Here is a 19,881-nt window from a genome sequence, read left to right as displayed (position 1 = left end):
GTGATGACACTGATGTTTATGGTTTTACAGATAGAATTATTAAAGGAGGGAGTGACCACACAGCCACCACTCTGAGCACTGATACTGGGACAGAAGCGAAGAGAGGAAACTGACTCTGTGGGGCAAAAAATAAAAATAAAAACTCAGTTTAACCCTTTATAGGGCACTCATTGACATACTTTGAAATTCAAAATTTCAACCTTAGATTGTTATTCTAGGACATTGTTTCTCGAACAATCAATTGTAATCGGAGTCTCTAAATGTTGAAATACATTTAAGTACATACTGTATTACTCACACAGCCTACTCACAATCATACAGTTACTCGAACACAGTTACTCACTCACACTCACAGTTACTCCCTGAACACAGTTACTCACTTACAACCAGATGGTGGAAGCACTGAGCTGAAACTCCGCAATGTTGCTCTAATACATAGTAAGTGTATGTATAGAAAATATAAGAAAAACACATAAAGTGCAAGAATTATTAAGTTTTAGAACATGTAGGCCCTACGGCTTATAAATTGTAAACAGAAAATTTTACAGAACAGCAGTAGGCTACTCAAACACTTACATTATATAATATGTATGTATGGCAATAATAATAATAATAAAAAAAATTAACCCTTTGGAATTATTATTATTATCTGAATTATATAAAAACCTTAGACAACATGAATTAATCTAAAGAATTTACACAACTGTTTATAAGGTCATAAACTGAACTAAACTGTTTATAGCTTCAAAATGTCTAAAATTCTCTCTAAATCACTGTTATATATATAACTAGTATATATACTGTTATATAAAAACTTTAGGCAACATTAAAACATACTTTACTAAGTTTTATTGCCTTATTTGTGAGGGAAATGCACTTAGAGGGCATATGTCCAAAAACAGACACTTCCAGTGTTTACCATAAACGGGTGTATGATCAAATATGGTCACTGCATTTTTCATGCCGTATTTTCACTTATTTCACTTAGGCCTAGTCCACACGAGCCCGGGTATTTTTGAAACCGTGAACATATGTTCCCGGTTGTATGTCCTGTCCACATGCAACCGCGCTTTTGGAACCCTGAAAACGTGGTTTTTTGAAACCGGAGTTCAGGGTGGGGTTTTCGGCCGGGGTTGGTTTCACCGGGTGCGTGTGGACACTGCAACCGTGATTGTTTTACTCGTTTACGTCATAGCTGCACACGTGCTGATGTAAACACTGCCAGCTGCAGAGGTTGCTTGCAGCGGTTTGCAGGTGAGCTCGCAAAAATGGAGGTGACAAAGTGGATTTTTATCACTTTTTTTTAATTTATTTTTTTTACATCATCTAAATGCTATTTGTATAGTTTTTCGATGAGGAAAAATATAACGAAACGGTCGTCAGGGCGATCCTCTTGTCAGCTCCAAAATCACCCTCAATCACAAACCACAGCTGTTTTCCACACAGCATCATTTACAGTAACAAGTGACTCTACAGATCAGCTGTTTTTAAAATGACAGAACTACTACAGTAGCGCCGCAGTTTCTTATTCCCCACCTTGTTTGATTGAGAGTTTTTCGGGATGATTTTCATGAATGAACAGGCAATAGCCTATGTCACTGTCAGACCGGGTAGGCTACGACGGGAGGGGGGGGGGGTCACTGCTGTCATGTAGTGATAAAAAGAGCCTATGCGGAGATGAACGGAACGAGCCAAAAGCCGAAAATGTATACGTGACGTCCGCGGTCGATATAAAGTGGATATGATGTTTCATTCATACATGTTTTGACAGACAACACAACAGCCAGAGTTGCGCCGCACCGACAGTCATGTGGCTCAGCAGCCAGGTGATGCACACAGCACACAACAACACACAGCACAAGAGTCAAGACACAGCGCAGCAACATGTGCAGGCTGCTGCAGCAGTGCACGTCAAAGGGACACCGCCGAACATAAAATAAATAGGCTACACATTTTTATTAAATTAATTAATATTTAATTGTTGGACTATGAAATAAAGCTATAATAACACGTAGTTTTGAAATGGTTTTTGCGCATGTTTACATCCATAAAATGACCAAAAATGAACACAAGCGGATTTCTTGATAACAAATTATTTAAACAGCATATATAGAAATGATTCCGCCCCAAGCCTTTTGATCCAAGCGGTTTCCACTGTATTTTGATTGGTTAAAACACAGTGGTGTGCACAGGGGGGGCGGTCGCTCCCCCTCGTGGCCCAATTGTTGAAAAACGCGTGCTAAAGTGCCCCCTGGGAGCCAAAACGCGCGTTAAAGTGCCCTCTTGGAAGCCAAAACACGTGCGTAAGTGCCCTCATGGGAGCCAAAACGTGTGCTAAAGTGCCCTCTAGGAGCCAAAACACCTGCTAAGTGTCCTCATGGGGGCCAAAACGTGTGCTAAAGTGCCCTCTAGGAGCCAAAACGTGTGCTAAAGTGCCCTCTTGGGAGCCAAAACACGTGTTAAAACAGGCCAAATCGACGTTAAAAAAGACCAATTTTTTTTCGCCGCCAACCTGTGGCAGGGCTCGACAGTGCGACAGTTTTGCTCGCATTTGCGAGTTGATAATAGCCCGTGCGAATAAAAAATTGCATTCAGTCGCATCAGTGCGACTCGGACAGAAACTGCATGCACCGCTTTGCATGCTGTTTAACGTGAGCAGTATCCCCCCCGCCCCGCCCCCCCTGCCTGTTTGGTGATTTTGGCCGCCGCATTGATTAAAGCTTGTGTACATCGGGGCCGTTCAGATGTAACGTCTTTTCCGCACATTACTTTCAAGGTAGACGCGCGTCATGCACGCCAAGGCGACACCGTAGCAGCGCACATTCGGTGCGAAGCGCTTTTTTTCCGTGCACGTTCGACCTGCTTCTTCCTCCGGTACACGGTCTCGGGCTGTGTCTCTCCTACTGTTTCACACGGAGCTCTGCCCCAGGTGAAGGAAGCCCTTAGGTGGTACGTGGCCTCCGAGGCTACTGCGGAGCTATCAAAAAAAAAAAAAACGCTTGGCGGTGAGAACAGCTGACATGTGGTCACAGTCTCACAGTGCAACATTCATATAAACTTCAACCTCAAAGCTCCCTGTCTGACCTGTCCCTGAACATCACACAGGGGCAACATGGAGCCGTTTGTGTGACAGGTTGTTGAGGAAAAATGTTTGGTGTTTTTACTGTTCTCAAATGTAAAAATGGGTCATGTTGGACCCTCAGCATTATTTAAGGCTTAAACAGCCTGCTACAACATTTTTCATTGTGCTCCTAAAAAATCTTAGTGTAGAGCCCTGTATGTAATGTTCAGCTTTTTATACTGAGGGAAATATAGGTTCACTGCTCATCAATACCCCCACCCCCGGGCCACATGCACACACATACAGCGCAAAACTAAAAACTAATATTGGTTGTAATAAATATTCTATTTTCTCACACATATTTGCATTGTTTGTCTTTCCTGATTTTTGTTAAGGCAAAGAGCCAGTTAAAACATTAAAAATTAGTCTACAGGGTTAGGATTATAGGCTAAATCTACTTTATTTGTTTGAAAATGATATTTTCACCAAAACTACAAAATTTTTATTGTGCTACTAAAAAATGTTGTGTGCTACTAAATTTTTCAGCATGGTAGCACAGTGCTACTTGGAAAAAAGCTTAGCGTCAAGCCCTGTGTGGTCGCCGCCCAAACGTACCATGTCACTACAGTCTCACTCTTGTCATTTTCTGAAACTTGGCAGCCCTGAAAGTGCCCTCTAGGAGCCACATCTAGGAGCCAAAACATGTGGTAAAGTGCCCTCTTCAGTGGCGAGGACGCGCTATTAGGTGCCCTTTTTTTTTCCTTTTTGCCCCTGCCCTTCAAAAAGTCTGTGCACGCCACTGTTAAAACAGCCTTCCACACGTGCATTGCGTCACTTGGTAGCGGATTTCACGGTTGCGTGTGTACGGAGTGTTTTTATTACACCACTGGTGTGGACGCGAAGCAAAACTCCGGTTTCAAAAATACCCGGGCTCGTATGGACAAGGCCTTAACTTGATTAGTTGTGATGTATCGATCTAATTACTACCGTGAGCCGAGCCAACCGAGCGTCTTTTTCCACGGACGGTGGTGGCTCGTCGTAGACTGGCTCTGCTCTCACTGACAGAGAGCACGGGGCGGAAATATGTGCTTAAGTGTCCAAAAACACAGTCACTTGCCCGATAAAGGGTTAAGCAGTTTTGAGTACAAAAATAAGCAGTAATAAATGATCAGAGGCTGTGTATATTCTCATTTGTCCAGGTCATAGTATCTCAAAAGAACTTTAAATCGAAAGCAACTGGACAAATAACCAAGTCCAGTTGCTTTCGATTTAGTTCCCTTTGAGAAATGATCAGAGGAGCAAATGTTTGACATGACAACAGTAAGACCTCACCTGTTTCAGTGGCAACACTTTCTTGTTCCATTGTCTTTGTTCGTCGAGCATGAACTTTTTGAACCTTAGATGTTTCCAATCAGTTGATGCTCCTTATTTTCATCAGGGCCTCAGAAACGAGAAATACACTGTCCTGTACAGTGTCTTTGACTTAGACTTTGTCTTTCCAGACACTCTGATATCTGTTCACACAAACCACATCAAACAGTCAACTATCTTTCAGAGACATTATGTTTATAATCCATCAAGGTTATTAAAATGAAAAGGAAACTCTTACCTGCATAAAAACGGTGTTTTGTTGATTGTGATTGCCAGATTCACACACTGACAATGGTGCTGATATAAGAAACTGTTGCTTTCTTCCTCCCTCACGAAAACGGAAGCTGGCGTTTCCTGTCTGCAGAGTATGAAGTTCTTGTATGAACCACAACTTTTATTGATTGTTTCATTTTCTATGATCTTCTGTTTCAAAAACCAGCAGCAACATGTTTAGATTTCCTTTAGTGGCAAATGATTGATCGGCATCAATTTTGTTAATGCACAAGAATAGTACAGTTATTCAGAATTTCAATCGTGCATTTTTTGTGTGTCTTATTTAGGAAATGTATTTCATCAAATAATGTGATTCTTCTTCCTGTCTCGTCATAAACTCTTCTTTGTCTTAAAACATTGGTTTAAAAGTAATACCATATATCAGCATTTCACAGCCAAATCACACAGAATTTACAAACCCAAAAATATCTGAAAAGTCTGGGGGAAAAAAGCCTTACATGTATTTATTTAATTCTTTTATACTTTATTTTTCAAGGTTTTTTTTTTTAGCACCAGTATAATGAATAAAATAGGTTATGGGTACAATATGGTGTGACAAAATAATTGAAATGCTAACCATGAAGTGTCCTTATTGATACAAAAGAAACAACATAAAGGAAAGAAGAAAAACAAAAAGTAAAGCACCTGAACACATGTGCGCACAAGTTTGCTTACACCCATATGTCCAAATTATCAAAAACATACACAACTGCACACATACACATGAGCTCATCCATAGTAACAAAACAAAACGTGAGAGGACCATGGCGTTGTGAGTAGGTTGCCACTGATTACAGCAATATGGTCATTCTATATAAGGCATTAAGATAGGTTATCACCTTTCTTGTAGTATAGATGCTCCATTTTTCACAGTGGCTGGGCATCACCTTTGTTCCTTTGTAATCTGAAACTAAAAGTCAGTAGTTCCATAGTTTGGATGTCTTAAATTATGGCTTCCCACCGAGTAACTGTGGGAGGTTGTGTTGAGCCATCTTCTTGTATGGCTTTTTTTGCTGGCTGCCATGAACATTTTTAGGAGGTATCTGTCTTTTTTTTTTTGCCAATTCTGTGTCCATATTACCCAGGTAGAATGATAAACGGGTGAAATTAGGGGCAGTGTTTAGCTCAGTTGGTAGAGCATCTGCCCCATGTGTTGAGGCTGTAGTCCTCACTGCAGGCGGCCCTGGTTTGAGTCCCGCGTCGAGTGGCCCTATACCGCATGTCATTCCCCCCCTCTCTGCCTCCTATTTCCTGTCTCTCTCTCAACTGTACTGTCCATTAAAGGCAAAAAAGCCCCAAAAATAAACTTAAAAACAAACAAACAAACAAACAAAAAAAACGGGTGAAATTAAAATTATACTGTAAGACCTCAGTTATAGCCTAATACGTTGAACTAGTGGGACAACTCCAGAATATGTGTGTATCCACATCCTCTCCAGCATGTAGGTTGTCGTCCTGTCTGTTTAGACTTTTGCTTTGGTGTTAGAAAAAATCGGATACAATTTTTCCAGGAAAAATCTCTACTCAGTTGTGAGACTGTAGTGGTCATTTGTATGTTAATTATATTTGTCAGGACTTCAGAAGTAATTACAGTTCCCAATTCTTGTCCCAATTTCCCCTTAATGTACCGTAACATTCAGAATATAAGTCGCAGTCCATTTCTGAAGGTGTCAAATGGGAAAACAAGATTTTCTATTGGTATTTGTTAATAAAAACATTATACAAGTCCACACCGTAAAGTTTCTGTGCTGCAGTGTAGCTCTTTCTTGTTGTTTTAAATTAAAAAAGAAAAAAGAGATTGCGGGGTAATTTGAGCACTGTACCGTACATTTAGCACAACCTCAGCTAAACAAATAACACTTTTGCAGGTAATCTTCCTCTTATATTTCAGTCTGGAGTGGTTGAGCAAAAGACTGGCATCTCTAGCTCTAGAGGCACTCTGTTATGAGTTTTAAATTTATATTATTATATTACATTATAACGCATGGGTCCTCCTCCTCCTCTTTCTCCTCTTCCTCCTCCTGTTGTGAACTTAGCAGCTCATTCTGCATTCTGGAAGAAAAAAAAAGATATTAAAGCGTAGCTAATTAGCTAACTAGCTTCATCTATGTATATAATAAGAGAAGTTGTTGTTAGTAGTGGATTACAATGAGTTACTGAAGACACAGAGGTTAGCCAGGAGGACATATGAAAAAATGTAAAATTTACAGACGGAGTGAGGGATTAATAAAACGTACCTTTCCACAGTCTTAAAGACCTGAAAATAAAACAACAAATGCATGAGGAGGCTTCAGATCACATCGTATAAATCAAACCTTTTGGTTTTAATCAGTACCTGTATGAAAGGGTTGTCAGTCTGTGAGTCTTTCACTTCTTTCACAATGTCACACACTGAGAATGTGGCTGAGGATATGGCTTTGCTCATCTCTGTGATCTTACGCATCATTTGGATCTTCTCAGTGTCACGGCTCTGAATCGGAGTCACAGTAAGAACAGGAGATCATCCTATTGTCATCTACTTCTTCATGTGTTCGAGAAATTGTGCAGTTGCTGACAAACCTCTATCGATGATGATTCACATAACTGTTCGACTTCTTCTAAATCTTCCTGCTTCTCTTTGAGGGAGGTCTGGGGGAAAAATAGTTGAATTTGATGAAGAAACAGACACCAGATCCGGATATTATATACAAACAAATATACATTTAATACATTTCAAATGACCTCACCTGATGTGACTCTGAGTCATTTCTGTGTCCTCCTGCTGGATCAACCTGATCTCTGGCCATGTCGGCTTCAATTAAACTCTTCAGGGCAAAATTAATTGGAGGTTCACGGACACGTTGGACTTGCAGGCAGATTGGGCATTTCTGAGAGATTTTAACATGCCAGTATTTTTGCACACAGGCTCTACAGAAGCTGTGGCCACACAGCAGCACCACAGGATCAGTGAAAATACATTTACAAATTGGACAGGAAATGTTGTCGGTGGAAGTTGAATCGAGATCTCTATTTGTCTCTCTCAGAGCAGAGGCTTGGTCCACAGGTGGGCCCAATATGGCTGCAGATCAGAGAAACAAGTTATTATGAAATATTGCTGCAACAATTCAGGCACATGTTCCTCAAATAGAATTAAAATATTAATTGGCAAAACATTAGTTTCCTTCAGCCAACAGCCAAATGTGACACTCAATTAGAAACAAATTACGTCAAAACAATAAAAGGACAGCACAACTGGATAGAGAAAAATTATCCATCAATAAAAATGTAAAACTGAATGTATAGGTTGTACACTGCTCATAGGTTAAATTACAGGCAGGAAACTTCCATAGACGTACACTACGTACTATAATACTTTACCTTCTGTTAACTGTGATACAAGGTCATTACGGTTCATTGTCCTGAAAATGTCCGCTGTAGTCTCCACAGCATCGTCTTCCCCATACACCTGCACCAGTATGTCCACTGTTTCCTCTCTGTTAGCCTCCTCCAGCTGGGACCTTAGGATGGATCGACATCCTTCTGTCTCATTGTAGACCAAGTACCACTGAAATGTCTCCAGTTCACGATCAGTCAGATCATCCAGGTGATCTTTCAGAATTTTTTCTTTCCGTACAGGTGTTGTCAATGTTGACTCTCTGAAGCTAGAAAATAATTACATCTGCATTATTAGAGCAGTGAATTGTCAAACAAAATTATGCCCATGCCTCAATACCAACTGATTAAAAATAAACAAATAAAACATTAACCTTCAAGGTTTAGTTTGGCTCCAATGTGAATGCTTACAAGTTTCATAGCAATTATAATAACAATAATAGCAAAATAAATAATATTTCCCCAATATCTTCTGCCAGAATCAAAGACATACAAATTACCTATGAGTGCCAGTCATGTCTGCAGCCTGGATGTCATCCATCTGTCTCTGGAAGGAGTCAGTCAGACCTCTCATCTGGTTGCAGCTCTACTGATTCAATTCAAATTTAAGCCAGTGTTGAACAGACATACATAAGGGTAAAATTGATGGCAAACACACCTTAAAATGTACCAATCCAATTACTGTAATCCCCAAAGTAATCAACACTATGCAATGCAATAAGTTTTCACAACAACTTACATGTTGATCTGTCTTTTGCCGTGTTCTGGAGGTTGATGGCTGGTCCACAGGTGGGCCGAATATGGCTGCAAATCAAAGAAACAAGTTATTATGAAATATTGCTGCAACAATTCAGGCACATGTTCCTCAAATAGAATTAAAATATTTATTGGTAAAACATTTGTTTTCTTCAGCCAAAAGTCAAATGTGACACACCATTACAAACAAATTACATCAAAACAATACGAGGACAGCACAACTGGATAGAGAAAAATTATCTATGAATAAAAATGTAAAACTGGATGTTAAAATTGTGCACTAATCATAGGTTAAAATACAGGCAGGAAACTTCCATAGATGTACGTACTATAACAGTTTACAGTACCTTCTGTTAACTGCGATACAAGGTCATTACGGTTCATTCTCATGAAAATGTCCGCTGTAGTCTCCACAGCACCGTCTTCCCCATAAACCTGCATCATTATGTCCACTGTTTCCTCTCTGTTAGCCCCCTGCAGCTGGGACTTCGGGATGGGTCCACATCCTTCTCTCTGATTCCGCGCCAAGTACCACTGAAATGTCTCCAGCTCACGATCAGTCAGATCATCCAGGTGATCTTTCAGTATTTTTTCTTTCCGCACAGGTGTTGTCGATGTTGACACTCTGAAGGTAGAAAGTAATTACATTTGCATTATTAGAGCAGTGAATTGTCTGTGGAATGTAGAAAATCTGTAAGAAATCCATAGTTAAATGAAAATAAAACTTCTCTATGTCTTTTTAATACACACTACCAGTCAAAAGTTTGGACGCACCTTCTCATTTAATCGTTTTCTTATAATTTTCATTACTTTCTACATTGTAGTTTCAAACTGAAAACATTAGAACTATGAAGGAACACATCAGGAATTATATACGTAGTAAACTGATCAGCTTCCTTAGCTAGGTCGTCACCTGGAACAGTTTTCCAACAGTCTTGAAGGATTTCCCCAACACTTGTTGGCTGTTTTGCCTTCACTCTGTGGTCCAACTCATCCCAAACCATTTCAGAAACAAAGACATACAACTTACCTATGAGTGTCAGTCATGTCTGCAGCCTGGAAGTCATATATCTGTCTCTGGAAGGAGTCAGTCAGACCTCTCATCTGGTTGCAGCTCTTCTGATGTCTCTTTTTCTTCTCTTTCTTAGTCAATTCAAATTTAAGCCACTGTTGAACAGATAAGGAGACATAAGGGTAAAATTGATGGCAAACACACCTAAAAATGTAACAATCAAATCACTGTAATCCCCAAAGTAATCAACAATATGCAATGCATGCAATACGTTTCCACAACAACTTACATGATGTGTGGCATCTTGATCTATCTTTTGCCGTGTTCTGGAGGCGCTGTCCTCCACAATGAAGGTGTTGGTGAACATACTTGTTCTGTTGACATCTACTGTAAGTTTAGTTCAGGAGACAGAGGGAGCGGAAACACCTATCATTTGTAATTTTTCATAACACATCACAACATTACAGTGTAACTTTTTTCAACCTTCCACAGACTGCACTGAAATATAAAGAATCAAAAGAGAATAATTTTACCATTATCAAATCTGATGGTGAAGACACCAGCGTTCGGCTGCTGTACCACTTCTTCGAAGACATCTGCATCCACCTCAGTTCCTGTCTCATCATAAACTCTGACGCCTTCACTGACAGGCAGGATGGAGAACTTCTGAAACGCTTATGGGAAAAAAAATACATAAACAGGACAGTAACTTTCACTAATCAACTTTAAATACAACTCTACTAAGCTGACCAAAAAAGTCAAACCTTAATTGCTGACGGCCAGCCATACAATAGCTTGCCAGAAAGAGAGAGAGAACACCTCAACACACTCAGTTTCCTTTTCTTATTACAATGGTACGATTTACAGTGTCACCGTGGCTTACCAGAATTCAAGAATTCATCCAGGCATGGCTCACTGATCTTCACATATTTCTGTTCATTATTGATTTTTGTTTTAATCAACATGATGGTATCTGCAAAAACAGCAAATTAAAATCAACATTATGATCTTCTACAAGTTAGACAACAGTATTAGATCCTACTGGCATACGGTAATAGGTAGATTGTTTTCAACGAAGCCCGTGAAGAAGCAATCCATGGAGCGGTGGATAACATTATTTATCACATACGATGTGTATATTTGTGTAGTCTTATCTGTCATGAATGAGATTACAGGTTACAGGGAGCGTTTGTGTTGTGGTGCCACAAAGACAAGATCTTAACACCTCTATCACTGCAACACCAGGAGCTGGAATCAATTTTTTTGCAGGTGTATGGCTCCAAATTATGTATTGCAATGGCCGTTAATTCATTTTTCAAATGGTAAAAAGGACTGGTTAAGGTCAAGTCTTAAAAATATAACTCTGGTGAGTGACATAATGTAATTTTGATACAAAAAACACCTTTTGGTGCATGATGTCTTTATTATGCACACAAGCCAGATATAAATCATGTTAATTACAGTCTCTCTAACAACAACAACATATTGACAATGATATGGCCGCGAAATCTGTTATCCTCTCACAAATACACACCATTGTTATTAGCTCTAACAAACGGTCAGTTTATTTGTTCGTAATTGGTGTTTGATCCTCCATTAAAGCAGTCTGTAGAGCCAGCTTTAACAGACTGTGCGCGCTCCCGCGGACGGAAATCAGTTTGGCGAGCAATCACTTTTTGGCACGAAACCGAAAGTGTAATGCTGATTTCAAAACTACTCAAATACATCGACTGTTTGCCTACGTGGGAACTAATTCACTTCAAACTACATGTGTACTACTCAGGACAACAACATGCCCTCGTTGACATTAACGTTACCTCGTGCGATTATTGTTCACTTCGCTCCGCGGTTCACAAAGTTTAAGGCGCGCCCACAATAGAGTCGTGCGTAAACCTTTACAGTCTATGGTGTAAACATACAGTACCGTTGTATTTTGCGATGAAGTAGGGCAGGCTACACCCGCGAACAGGTCCAGGAGGAGAGAGTAGAAAAGACTAGGATCTACAACTGCAAAAAGTGCAGCAGTTAAACTGTCTATGGGGTCTGGCGAGCGAGACTGAAGGGGCACGGAAAAGCAGGAGTGGACAGACCATAGAGGGACAGACCAACGTAGCTGTAGGCTACTGTGTGTACGTCGGTGATAGGGGGTCTGATCTGAGAAGAGCGTAGGCTACTATTGGCCAAATGCCGGAAGAATGAATGAATGAAAAAAGGGTTTTCTTCTTCTTTTGGTGTGGCAGACTAGACGTATGGAAGCGTATTGCTGCCCCCGCCAGGAACAACCCAGATGAAGATAGATAGGCTGCTACTCTATCAGTTTTAAAGGAGCTCCCTGTAAGAAATATATGGCAACTAATCATAAAACTACTCAACAGGCCTATGTAACCAGAGCAAATGTGAATTTGAAATACTGATCTGACGACAATAGGCCACAGCCTTTAAAAATGTATATGCAGCCTGCAAATCATGTTTATGTTTTGATTTTGTTTTGGTCTGTTGTGCCTCCCACTGCTCTCTCCCAATCAGAGTCAGTGGCATTTCGGCATCCAGGTTGCCAGTTAAGTGACCACTGAGCTGTAGTTATTAAAATGCAAAGAAAACTCTTACCTGCATTAAAACAGTGGTTTGGGTAGGGTTAGGGGTAGTCCAGTGAATCTAATAATTAGTAAAGTAAGATCTAATGAGTCGGCTAACTGTGCAAAAGTGGATGCTAAAGTGAAGCTGAGTAATTTTACAGATATTTTATTATCACGGATATGTCCAGGCCGAATTTGACCTTCAGGTACCTCAGGCACTAGCCAGGCTAGCGCCGCCTACTGGTTCCGGCAAATTTCATTTGCCTCAAACATGTAGTCAGGACACTAGCAATGCGTTTCGGTTTGCTCCGTCCGCCAGAGCGGACGGACCAATCAGCGAACAGACGGGTAAGTGAAGGCGATGACGTTGAACTCAAGCGCTCAAGATTAACCTATGAGCTTAACCGGTGTATAGCACACGTGACCACGTGTCATGTTTATTAGTGCAACATGTAACAACAACATAAGAGCCCTCCAAAGCTCAATATTCAATTTTTATTGAAAGAAACAACAAAGAGCAAACAAACAGCTGCTCCATTGCTGCACTTTTTTTCCTTTTTTTTTTGCCGTTATAAATAAACACACACACACACACACACACACATACACTGTGCTCACGCCGCGCAGCATTCGCAGCTAGATCATCCAGTGTTGAACTGTTTTTCTATAAAGTGCAGTCAAACACCGGCTGAAGAGAGAGGAACAGCAGTGTTCCTCTGACAGCTCCTCTGTGGAGCTGCAGGAGAAGTGGCTGGAGAGCAGCAACGTCCTTTTGTTTATATAGCAGCGCCATTGTTATAGGCGATACACGTCTATGTCTACGACTCTGCGTACGTTTGTCCTCTGATCTTCTTTCACGAGGAATGCGCTGCGTCACTGGCACATACTGTCAGTCCTCCTGTGAGCGAGCCAGCGCTGCAAAAGAGAGAGGGAGACGGTCACAGAGGGAGATGCAGTTTCCAGAAGCTGCATCAGCAACATTAAAGTGAAATTCCGGCGTAAGTGTAAACCATGGTCAAACACACCGTAACACCGAGTTAGACCCCCCCTCGAGAGATCAATTTGCCCGACCGCTACATTCACGAGATCCACCAACTTCAGCAAATACCGCAATATCGCCACACACGGCGCTCTCCGGATCCACTGTCTGACCGCAACCAAAACGCCACCATTTGCCCAAAATAATGCTCAGAACTGCACCAAATGTCATCAATAGTACACACAGGGTCCCAGCACGTAGTACGAGTTGTCAAACATCTGCTAGCTTTGCCTGTTTTCTTTAGCAAGGAGATGCAACTCAACTCACCTACTTCTCCTCCGGGAGCCGCTCGTTGGTGAGGAAGCCCTGACGAGTCGATCACCGAGTGCACCGGAGTTCCGCAGCTCAATCAACAATTACCTCATGGAAATACAATCAGAGTTTTTTTTTTTTTAATCTTGTATATCACTTTATAACTATTATTATCGAGTGCTGGCCACGATATAGGCGCAAATGAGCATTTTTAAGAGCTGCGGAACTCCGGTGCACTCGGTGATCGACTCGTCAGGGCTTCCTCACCAACGAGCGGCTCCCGGAGGAGAAGTAGGTGAGTTGAGTTGCATCTCCTTGCTAAAGAAAACAGGCAAAGCTAGCAGATGTTTGACAACTCGTACTACGTGCTGGGACCCTGTGTGTACTATTGATGACATTTGGTGCAGTTCTGAGCATTATTTTGGGCAAATGGTGGCGTTTTGGTTGCGGTCAGACAGTGGATCCGGAGAGCGCCGTGTGTGGCGATATTGCGGTATTTGCTGAAGTTGGTGGATCTCGTGAATGTAGCGGTCGGGCAAATTGATCTCTCGAGGGGGGGGTCTAACTCGGTGTTACGGTGTGTTTGACCATGGTTTACACTTACGCCGGAATTTCACTTTAAACCGATTTATAACTTTGTAATCGGGCCATCGGCCGGTTCAAGCTACTTTGAGACCGATTCATCAGTCCGTCTACCGATGCACTGGCATCTTTTAAATCAAAATTGATTTTCCGATTCAAATCGGTTTTCATTACACCCCTACCCAGTTGAAACATATAAAAAAAAGTGAATAACCAAGTGTAATGGATGTGCACTCACTCCACCCATAAAAGACGTGCTAACCAACCTGCCAAGTGATTATCAACCTCTTGGCGAAGAGGTTAGCATCGTCGCCTCCGATGCGGGAGGTCGTAGGATCGAACCCCACCTAGGGCAGGCCGTGAGAAACACAACGCAGAGGTCCAGATATGACATCGGTTACGCAAGTATAACATTGACCCAAATTTGTAATAACTAGGATTAGATGTATGTTTGTGGTGTCAAACTAAGAAAAAATGAACAAAAACCACAACAAACAAACTTCTTGGGCCTGGACGCTCCAGAAGGAAGTCACCCCAAAGATAGTAGGCTTATATGGTAAAAAGAGTGCACACTTCACCCTTAGAAACCCCTTCATCTTTATGTAAACAACCAGGACCATCACAACAGATTTCAGTTTTTCTTTTTTTCCGAGCTGGAATACAAGGGCGTAAACATGGTATGGACATTGGGGGGTCCAAATGAGATCCCTTCCTCAGAATCTTCTAGAGCATTTCCCACAATTCTATGATATTAACATGTGAAAATTAGCTATTTTAGTTTTGAGGACTCTGAGAATCATTTTGATTTGAATATTCTGCTTTTATTAGTAGTTTTATTTGGACTATGCTGTTTTTTTTTTTTATATATTCCTGTGTCTTACTTGATCTTCTGCAGGACATGTCTGTCCTCTCCCTGCCTACAGCATGTCTCTCCCTGTCTGTCTGTGCTGCCTGCAGTGTCACCAGATATCATTATTATTTTAATTTGATCCATTAAATAATCTGTATTTACTGCTAATGTTATTTTCTTTAACACAGCCAAGCCTATATAAAGTACTCGACACACCACACACACACATGGCACAGAGAGAGAGAGAGAGAGAGAGAGAGAGAGGCGCACACACACGGATGACAGGAGTGTTCAGGATCCCCTTTTAAAAGTTTCCCCCCACCAGAATACTGTATAGCCGAACTTTGGAGCATTATTTAGCCTTGTGTCTCCTGGTTTCATATGATGTCTGTATCTTCACTCTAACTTTAAAACTGGGCTGTTTACAACCTGATAAATATTTCACATTAATTCAAAAATACACTGTATGTCACATAGAGAAACATGTCACAAAACACCAAATTATTTAGGAGGGCTTAAGAATATTTTAGGGAGGCTCAGCCCCCCCTAAAATAGGCCTAATGACGCCACTGTCTCCTGCCTCAACGACATTAAATCATGGATGCATCTTAAAGCAGATATCAGTGGAATGTTTTTGTTAATTTAAGTCCTAAATAGTCCTATTTTCCGTCAGCAATCACTTACATGAAGTATTTCAGCCTAAACACGAGTCTCTCCGTCACTCTGCTCTGCTGTAACCCGAGGAGAAAATTTTCCTTGTGGGATACAAGTGTTATCCAATGAGGGGAGAGAACGGCATGAAGGGCTGTGTGTGCAGCCAAGGGATGCGCGTGAATGTGGTGACGTAGCACGAGGACCAATTGATGCCTGACAAGGGCGGGGGCTGCTAACTCATGGTGCGTTCAAGGAAACTCGTACTTTGTGTTTTTCCTTCCTGTGAAGTCATACCAGTTCGATCTGGTACGAGTTCACGGGTCGGAAGTTACGAGTGGCCGTTATAGGGAACTTTCACAGACAACAGGACGGTAAAAACACGAGCTACGGGTTACCTGGAACGCTACCAAGTCGTAGTTGTGACTTGAAGCTGTAACTTACGGTTTCAAAAGCCTGCCTTGAACACAGCATTAGCCGAAACGGCCGTGCCGCTGTTATCTGTGTTACCCTTGGTTCAAAGATGAGCCAGAACTCCAGTATAAAGTTTTAAAACAACACTTGTTTCTTTATTTATACAAAAGTTATATTCAAATCTATTTATTTATTGGCACATGTAAAAGGAGCAATAATGATTAAAACATCTCCTCTAATGATCAGGATACAGCCGGCCTGGCTCCCTCGGGCTTACTGCGAGTGAGAGAGGGGATAGACAAAACAGTGATTTATAACATTACACACACGCACCTGGCAGTTACTATAACACGGCACCTCTATAGAGCAACCAGACACTGCACACGCTCAAATGCAACTCCTGCCGGTATACACAGCAAACCCCTAAGCCCCTCGAGTTAAGGCAGACTGAGCACACTTGGAGATGGAAGCCGACTTAACATGGTCAATAGGTGGGAGAGTGGTAAAACAAACAAAACAAAACAAAAACAAACAAACAAAACAAATGACGGCTCAGCTGAACAGCTCCGCTCTGTGTAACTTAACACGAGGCCATCAAGGAGCACAATCCTGCTCCGCGGTAGCTGCTCAACTGAACACATCAACCAAACCACAAAGAAGAGGAAAAAGGAACAGCAGTCAGGCCATGCACAGCTGCTCCTCATGCACCATACGACTGTCACAGGGTGCACACACACTGATCTGACCGACCCTTGTTGGCTCGCTTCCCTCCTGTAACTGTTTCAGTGACAACAAAAATGCAATATGGTCAGCATCAACATATTCACACACACATATGCTGGGGAAACAGTGGACACTTTATTATGCCTAGAAATCAACATACCTCCTGTTCACCAGCTCATTCCTACCCAGGAGCCCAACCTGCTCCGTGTTTCAGTGTATGCGCTGGGCACTTGTTGTGCAGTTTAACATACAGGAACGGCACCTAACAACTTGAAACACACAACCACACAAATGTACTAATGTCGTGTGCCTCTACATATATTCACAATTTGCCAATTCTCAGTATGGTCTGAAAACTCTAAAAACTTACGATCGGCAGTGCCCTCACACAATCCTCCTCACCAGCCTGCAGCAAATCAGCCGGTGAGGACTTCAGACAGACAGCTGCCTTTCTGCCTGATTAGGGCCTCCTTAAATCTGCCTGTCCGAATTTATAACCCTGCCTCCCTCCAGCGGCTACATTCTACCCCCCCAAGGAAAAAAATCGTCGTCCCGACGATTTACTACACTATAATAACCTATTTGTTAGAGATTTCGCAGCCACCATACTCACACCACGGACGGTGCTCTCTGTGCGCCGGTGGATTGGGGAAGATGGTAAGGATTTGAGTGCTGTCCTGCTGTGGCACGGGTGGTACGCCTATAGGAAGGCTCGGCCACCTCCCTGCGGGGGACAATGTCCAGACCTGATGAGTCCAAGGGCGGCCCGTTTATCCGGCTTACAGTAGCGGAGTCCTGGACACTGAAATCATAGTTATCCATCATGACACATAAGGATGCTCCACTCACTGACTCCAGGTCACCATCGTCCTCCTCTGAATCCTCGGACTCCTCCGAACTTGACACCCTGGCCACTGTCTCTGGCACTCCTCCTGCACCAGCAGCCCTCATCTCGGCCCGATGTACCTGTTTAACCGGGTAGTCCTGGTCTATGGGAACAACAGAATAAACATTCCCCAAGCCCCCTGGACACCTGACTACCCGGTAAAGGCATGAGTCCCAAGTATCCTGAATCTTATTTCGCCCTCTCACTTGATGGTTTTTCAGGTACACCAGCTCACCTTCTTGGAACCCTGCATCCCGGATTACTGCATGGTGCTTGAGATTTCTGCGCTCCAGTCGTTCCTGCAGGCGTCCTCTCACTCTGCTGTATGCCTCATTCAGGGTATCCTGATGTTCTCGGATCCACTCCTCCACTGAGCCTCCACTGGGTTCTTCACTGCTGGTGCCTAGTAGAAGATCGACAGGTAACTGTGGCTGACGGCCAAACATAAGGAAGTAAGGACTCACCCCTGTAGCCTGGTGGACAGTGGTGTTATAGGCGTAGGTCAACTTCGAGAGGTACTGGGGCCACCGCCTCTTCTGGTCCGGGGGAAGCGTGCGCAGCAGATCATGCAGCGTCCTATTGAACCGTTCACATTGACCATTGCCCTCTGGATGGTATGCAGTGGTGCGACTCTTCTTAATGCCGTATAACTTACATAGCTGCTGGATGATGTGACTTTCGAAGTTCCTCCCTTGGTCTGAATGCAGGCGAGCCGGCACACCCAGCAGATGGAACCAATTTCGCACCAGCACGTCAGCCACAGTGCTAGCACGCTGGTCTCTCGTCGGGATGGCCAGGGTGTACTTGGTGAAGACATCTGTTAAAACCAGGACATTCTCCCTCCCATCACTCGACAGCTCCAACAAGGTAAAGTCCATGGCTAGTATCTCATTGGGGCTGGAGGCCTGGAGTGTGCCCATGTACGTTCTCACTTTCGGTCTTACTGCTTTAGCCACAATGCAACGCTGGCATTCCTTGCACCACTGCTCCACGTCCTTCAACATCCCCGGCCAGAAACAACGGCTCCGCACTAGGTCGGTGGTCCGATCGACCCCCTGGTGACCATGGGCATCATGTAGTTGGGTGAAAACTTCCTTCTGTAGGCTCTGCGGCAACAGCAACTGGTGGACTTCCTTGTTTCCATCCGAGGAGTAGGTAAGGCGGTACAGACATCCCTCTTTCTCCAACAGACGATGCCACTTCTGGACCAGCTCCCTGCTTCTCCTTACCTAGACTCTCCTTCTCCACAGCCTCCGGAGGGCGGCCCTTCTGCCAGAGTCTCAAAACAGGTCCAATCACGGGGTCTACAGCTTGCAATGAGGCGAGGTCAGGACGAGGAATGGCTGGGGAGGGTCGTCACCTCGCTGCACATGGCCTGCACTGATGCTTGTGGTACTCCAATACCTGTCATGAGCTGCCTGGGAATTGCTGTGCCAGGTGAAGCTCTCTCCAATGGCAGCCGGGACAGTGCATCAGCATTAGAGTTGGAACGCCCAGGCCGGTATTTGAGCGTAAAATTGAAGGATGCCAACTCTGATGCCCAACGCTGCTCCATGGCTCCCAACTTCGCAGTCTGCAGATGACAAAGGGGTATTATTATCTGTGTACACAATGAAAGTGTTTCCCAGGAGGTAATTCTCTGAACTTGTCGCAGACTGCCCACTTGAGGGCTAAAAATTCTAGCTTCATGGAACTATAATTTTCCATATTCCGTTCTGTTTTCTTCAGGCTGCGACTCGCATAAGCAACTGGTCTGATCTTACCATTGTGCTCCTGTGATAGGACCGCCCCCAGTCCTTGGTGGCTGGCGTCTACCTCCAGGATAAAAGGCTTGTCAAAATCTGCAAAAGCCAATACTGGGGCTGTACAGAGCCTCTCCCGTAGGGCCTGAAATGCTTGATCACAGTTCTCGTCCCATCGGGACAACAGTGGGATTTTCGGGGTCTTACCCTTGCGGGGACTCAGTAGGCTGACTAGCTGGTTAAGTGGTGCTGCCAGCTTGGAATATCCCTTCACATACCTCCGGTAGTAGCCCGTAAAGCCGAGAAACGATCTGAGCTCAT

General features: G+C 43.0%; 1 protein-coding gene and 3 long non-coding RNA genes across 5 annotated transcripts; all 4 read right to left on the bottom strand.

Annotated features, from left to right (window-relative positions):
- Positions 1-5: 5 nt before the first annotated feature.
- On the bottom strand, positions 6-4,757 carry LOC146967160 (uncharacterized). The gene is made up of 3 exons (XR_015034371.1): positions 4,671-4,757; positions 4,394-4,575; positions 6-115 (listed from the first exon to the last, which is right to left on the bottom strand). It is a non-coding gene; the product is annotated as an uncharacterized LOC146967160 (long non-coding RNA).
- A 2,091-nt stretch (positions 4,758-6,848) lies between these two features.
- LOC146967159 (uncharacterized) lies at positions 6,849-10,212 on the bottom strand. The gene is made up of 7 exons (XM_085762185.1): positions 10,135-10,212; positions 9,864-10,000; positions 9,181-9,458; positions 7,432-7,763; positions 7,041-7,175; positions 6,943-6,962; positions 6,849-6,861 (listed from the first exon to the last, which is right to left on the bottom strand). The coding sequence occupies exons 1-7, from the start codon at positions 10,210-10,212 to the stop codon at positions 6,849-6,851; spliced, it is 993 nt and encodes a 330-aa protein (XP_085618311.1).
- A 172-nt stretch (positions 10,213-10,384) lies between these two features.
- LOC146967158 (uncharacterized) lies at positions 10,385-11,721 on the bottom strand. Its single transcript, XR_015034378.1, has 3 exons — positions 11,663-11,721; positions 10,729-10,818; positions 10,385-10,519 (listed from the first exon to the last, which is right to left on the bottom strand). It is a non-coding gene; the product is annotated as an uncharacterized LOC146967158 (long non-coding RNA).
- Positions 11,722-16,414: 4,693 nt separating this feature from the next.
- On the bottom strand, positions 16,415-17,403 carry LOC146967157 (uncharacterized). 2 transcript variants are annotated; one of them, XR_015034430.1, is made up of 4 exons: positions 17,303-17,373; positions 17,093-17,201; positions 16,918-16,986; positions 16,415-16,485 (listed from the first exon to the last, which is right to left on the bottom strand). It is a non-coding gene; the product is annotated as an uncharacterized LOC146967157 (long non-coding RNA). The 2 variants fall into 2 exon arrangements; XR_015034429.1 differs by having other exon boundaries at positions 17,093-17,403.
- Between the last annotated feature and the right edge of the window lie 2,478 nt (positions 17,404-19,881).

The sequence above is a fragment of the Trachurus japonicus genome, chromosome 19 (assembly GCF_045865225.1).
Source record: "Trachurus japonicus isolate A0001 chromosome 19, Traja_1.0".
Classification (NCBI taxonomy): Eukaryota; Metazoa; Chordata; class Actinopteri; order Carangiformes; family Carangidae; genus Trachurus; species Trachurus japonicus.
The sequence above is the reverse complement of the archived record's forward strand: the minus strand, read 5'-3'. Positions and strand labels throughout refer to the sequence as shown.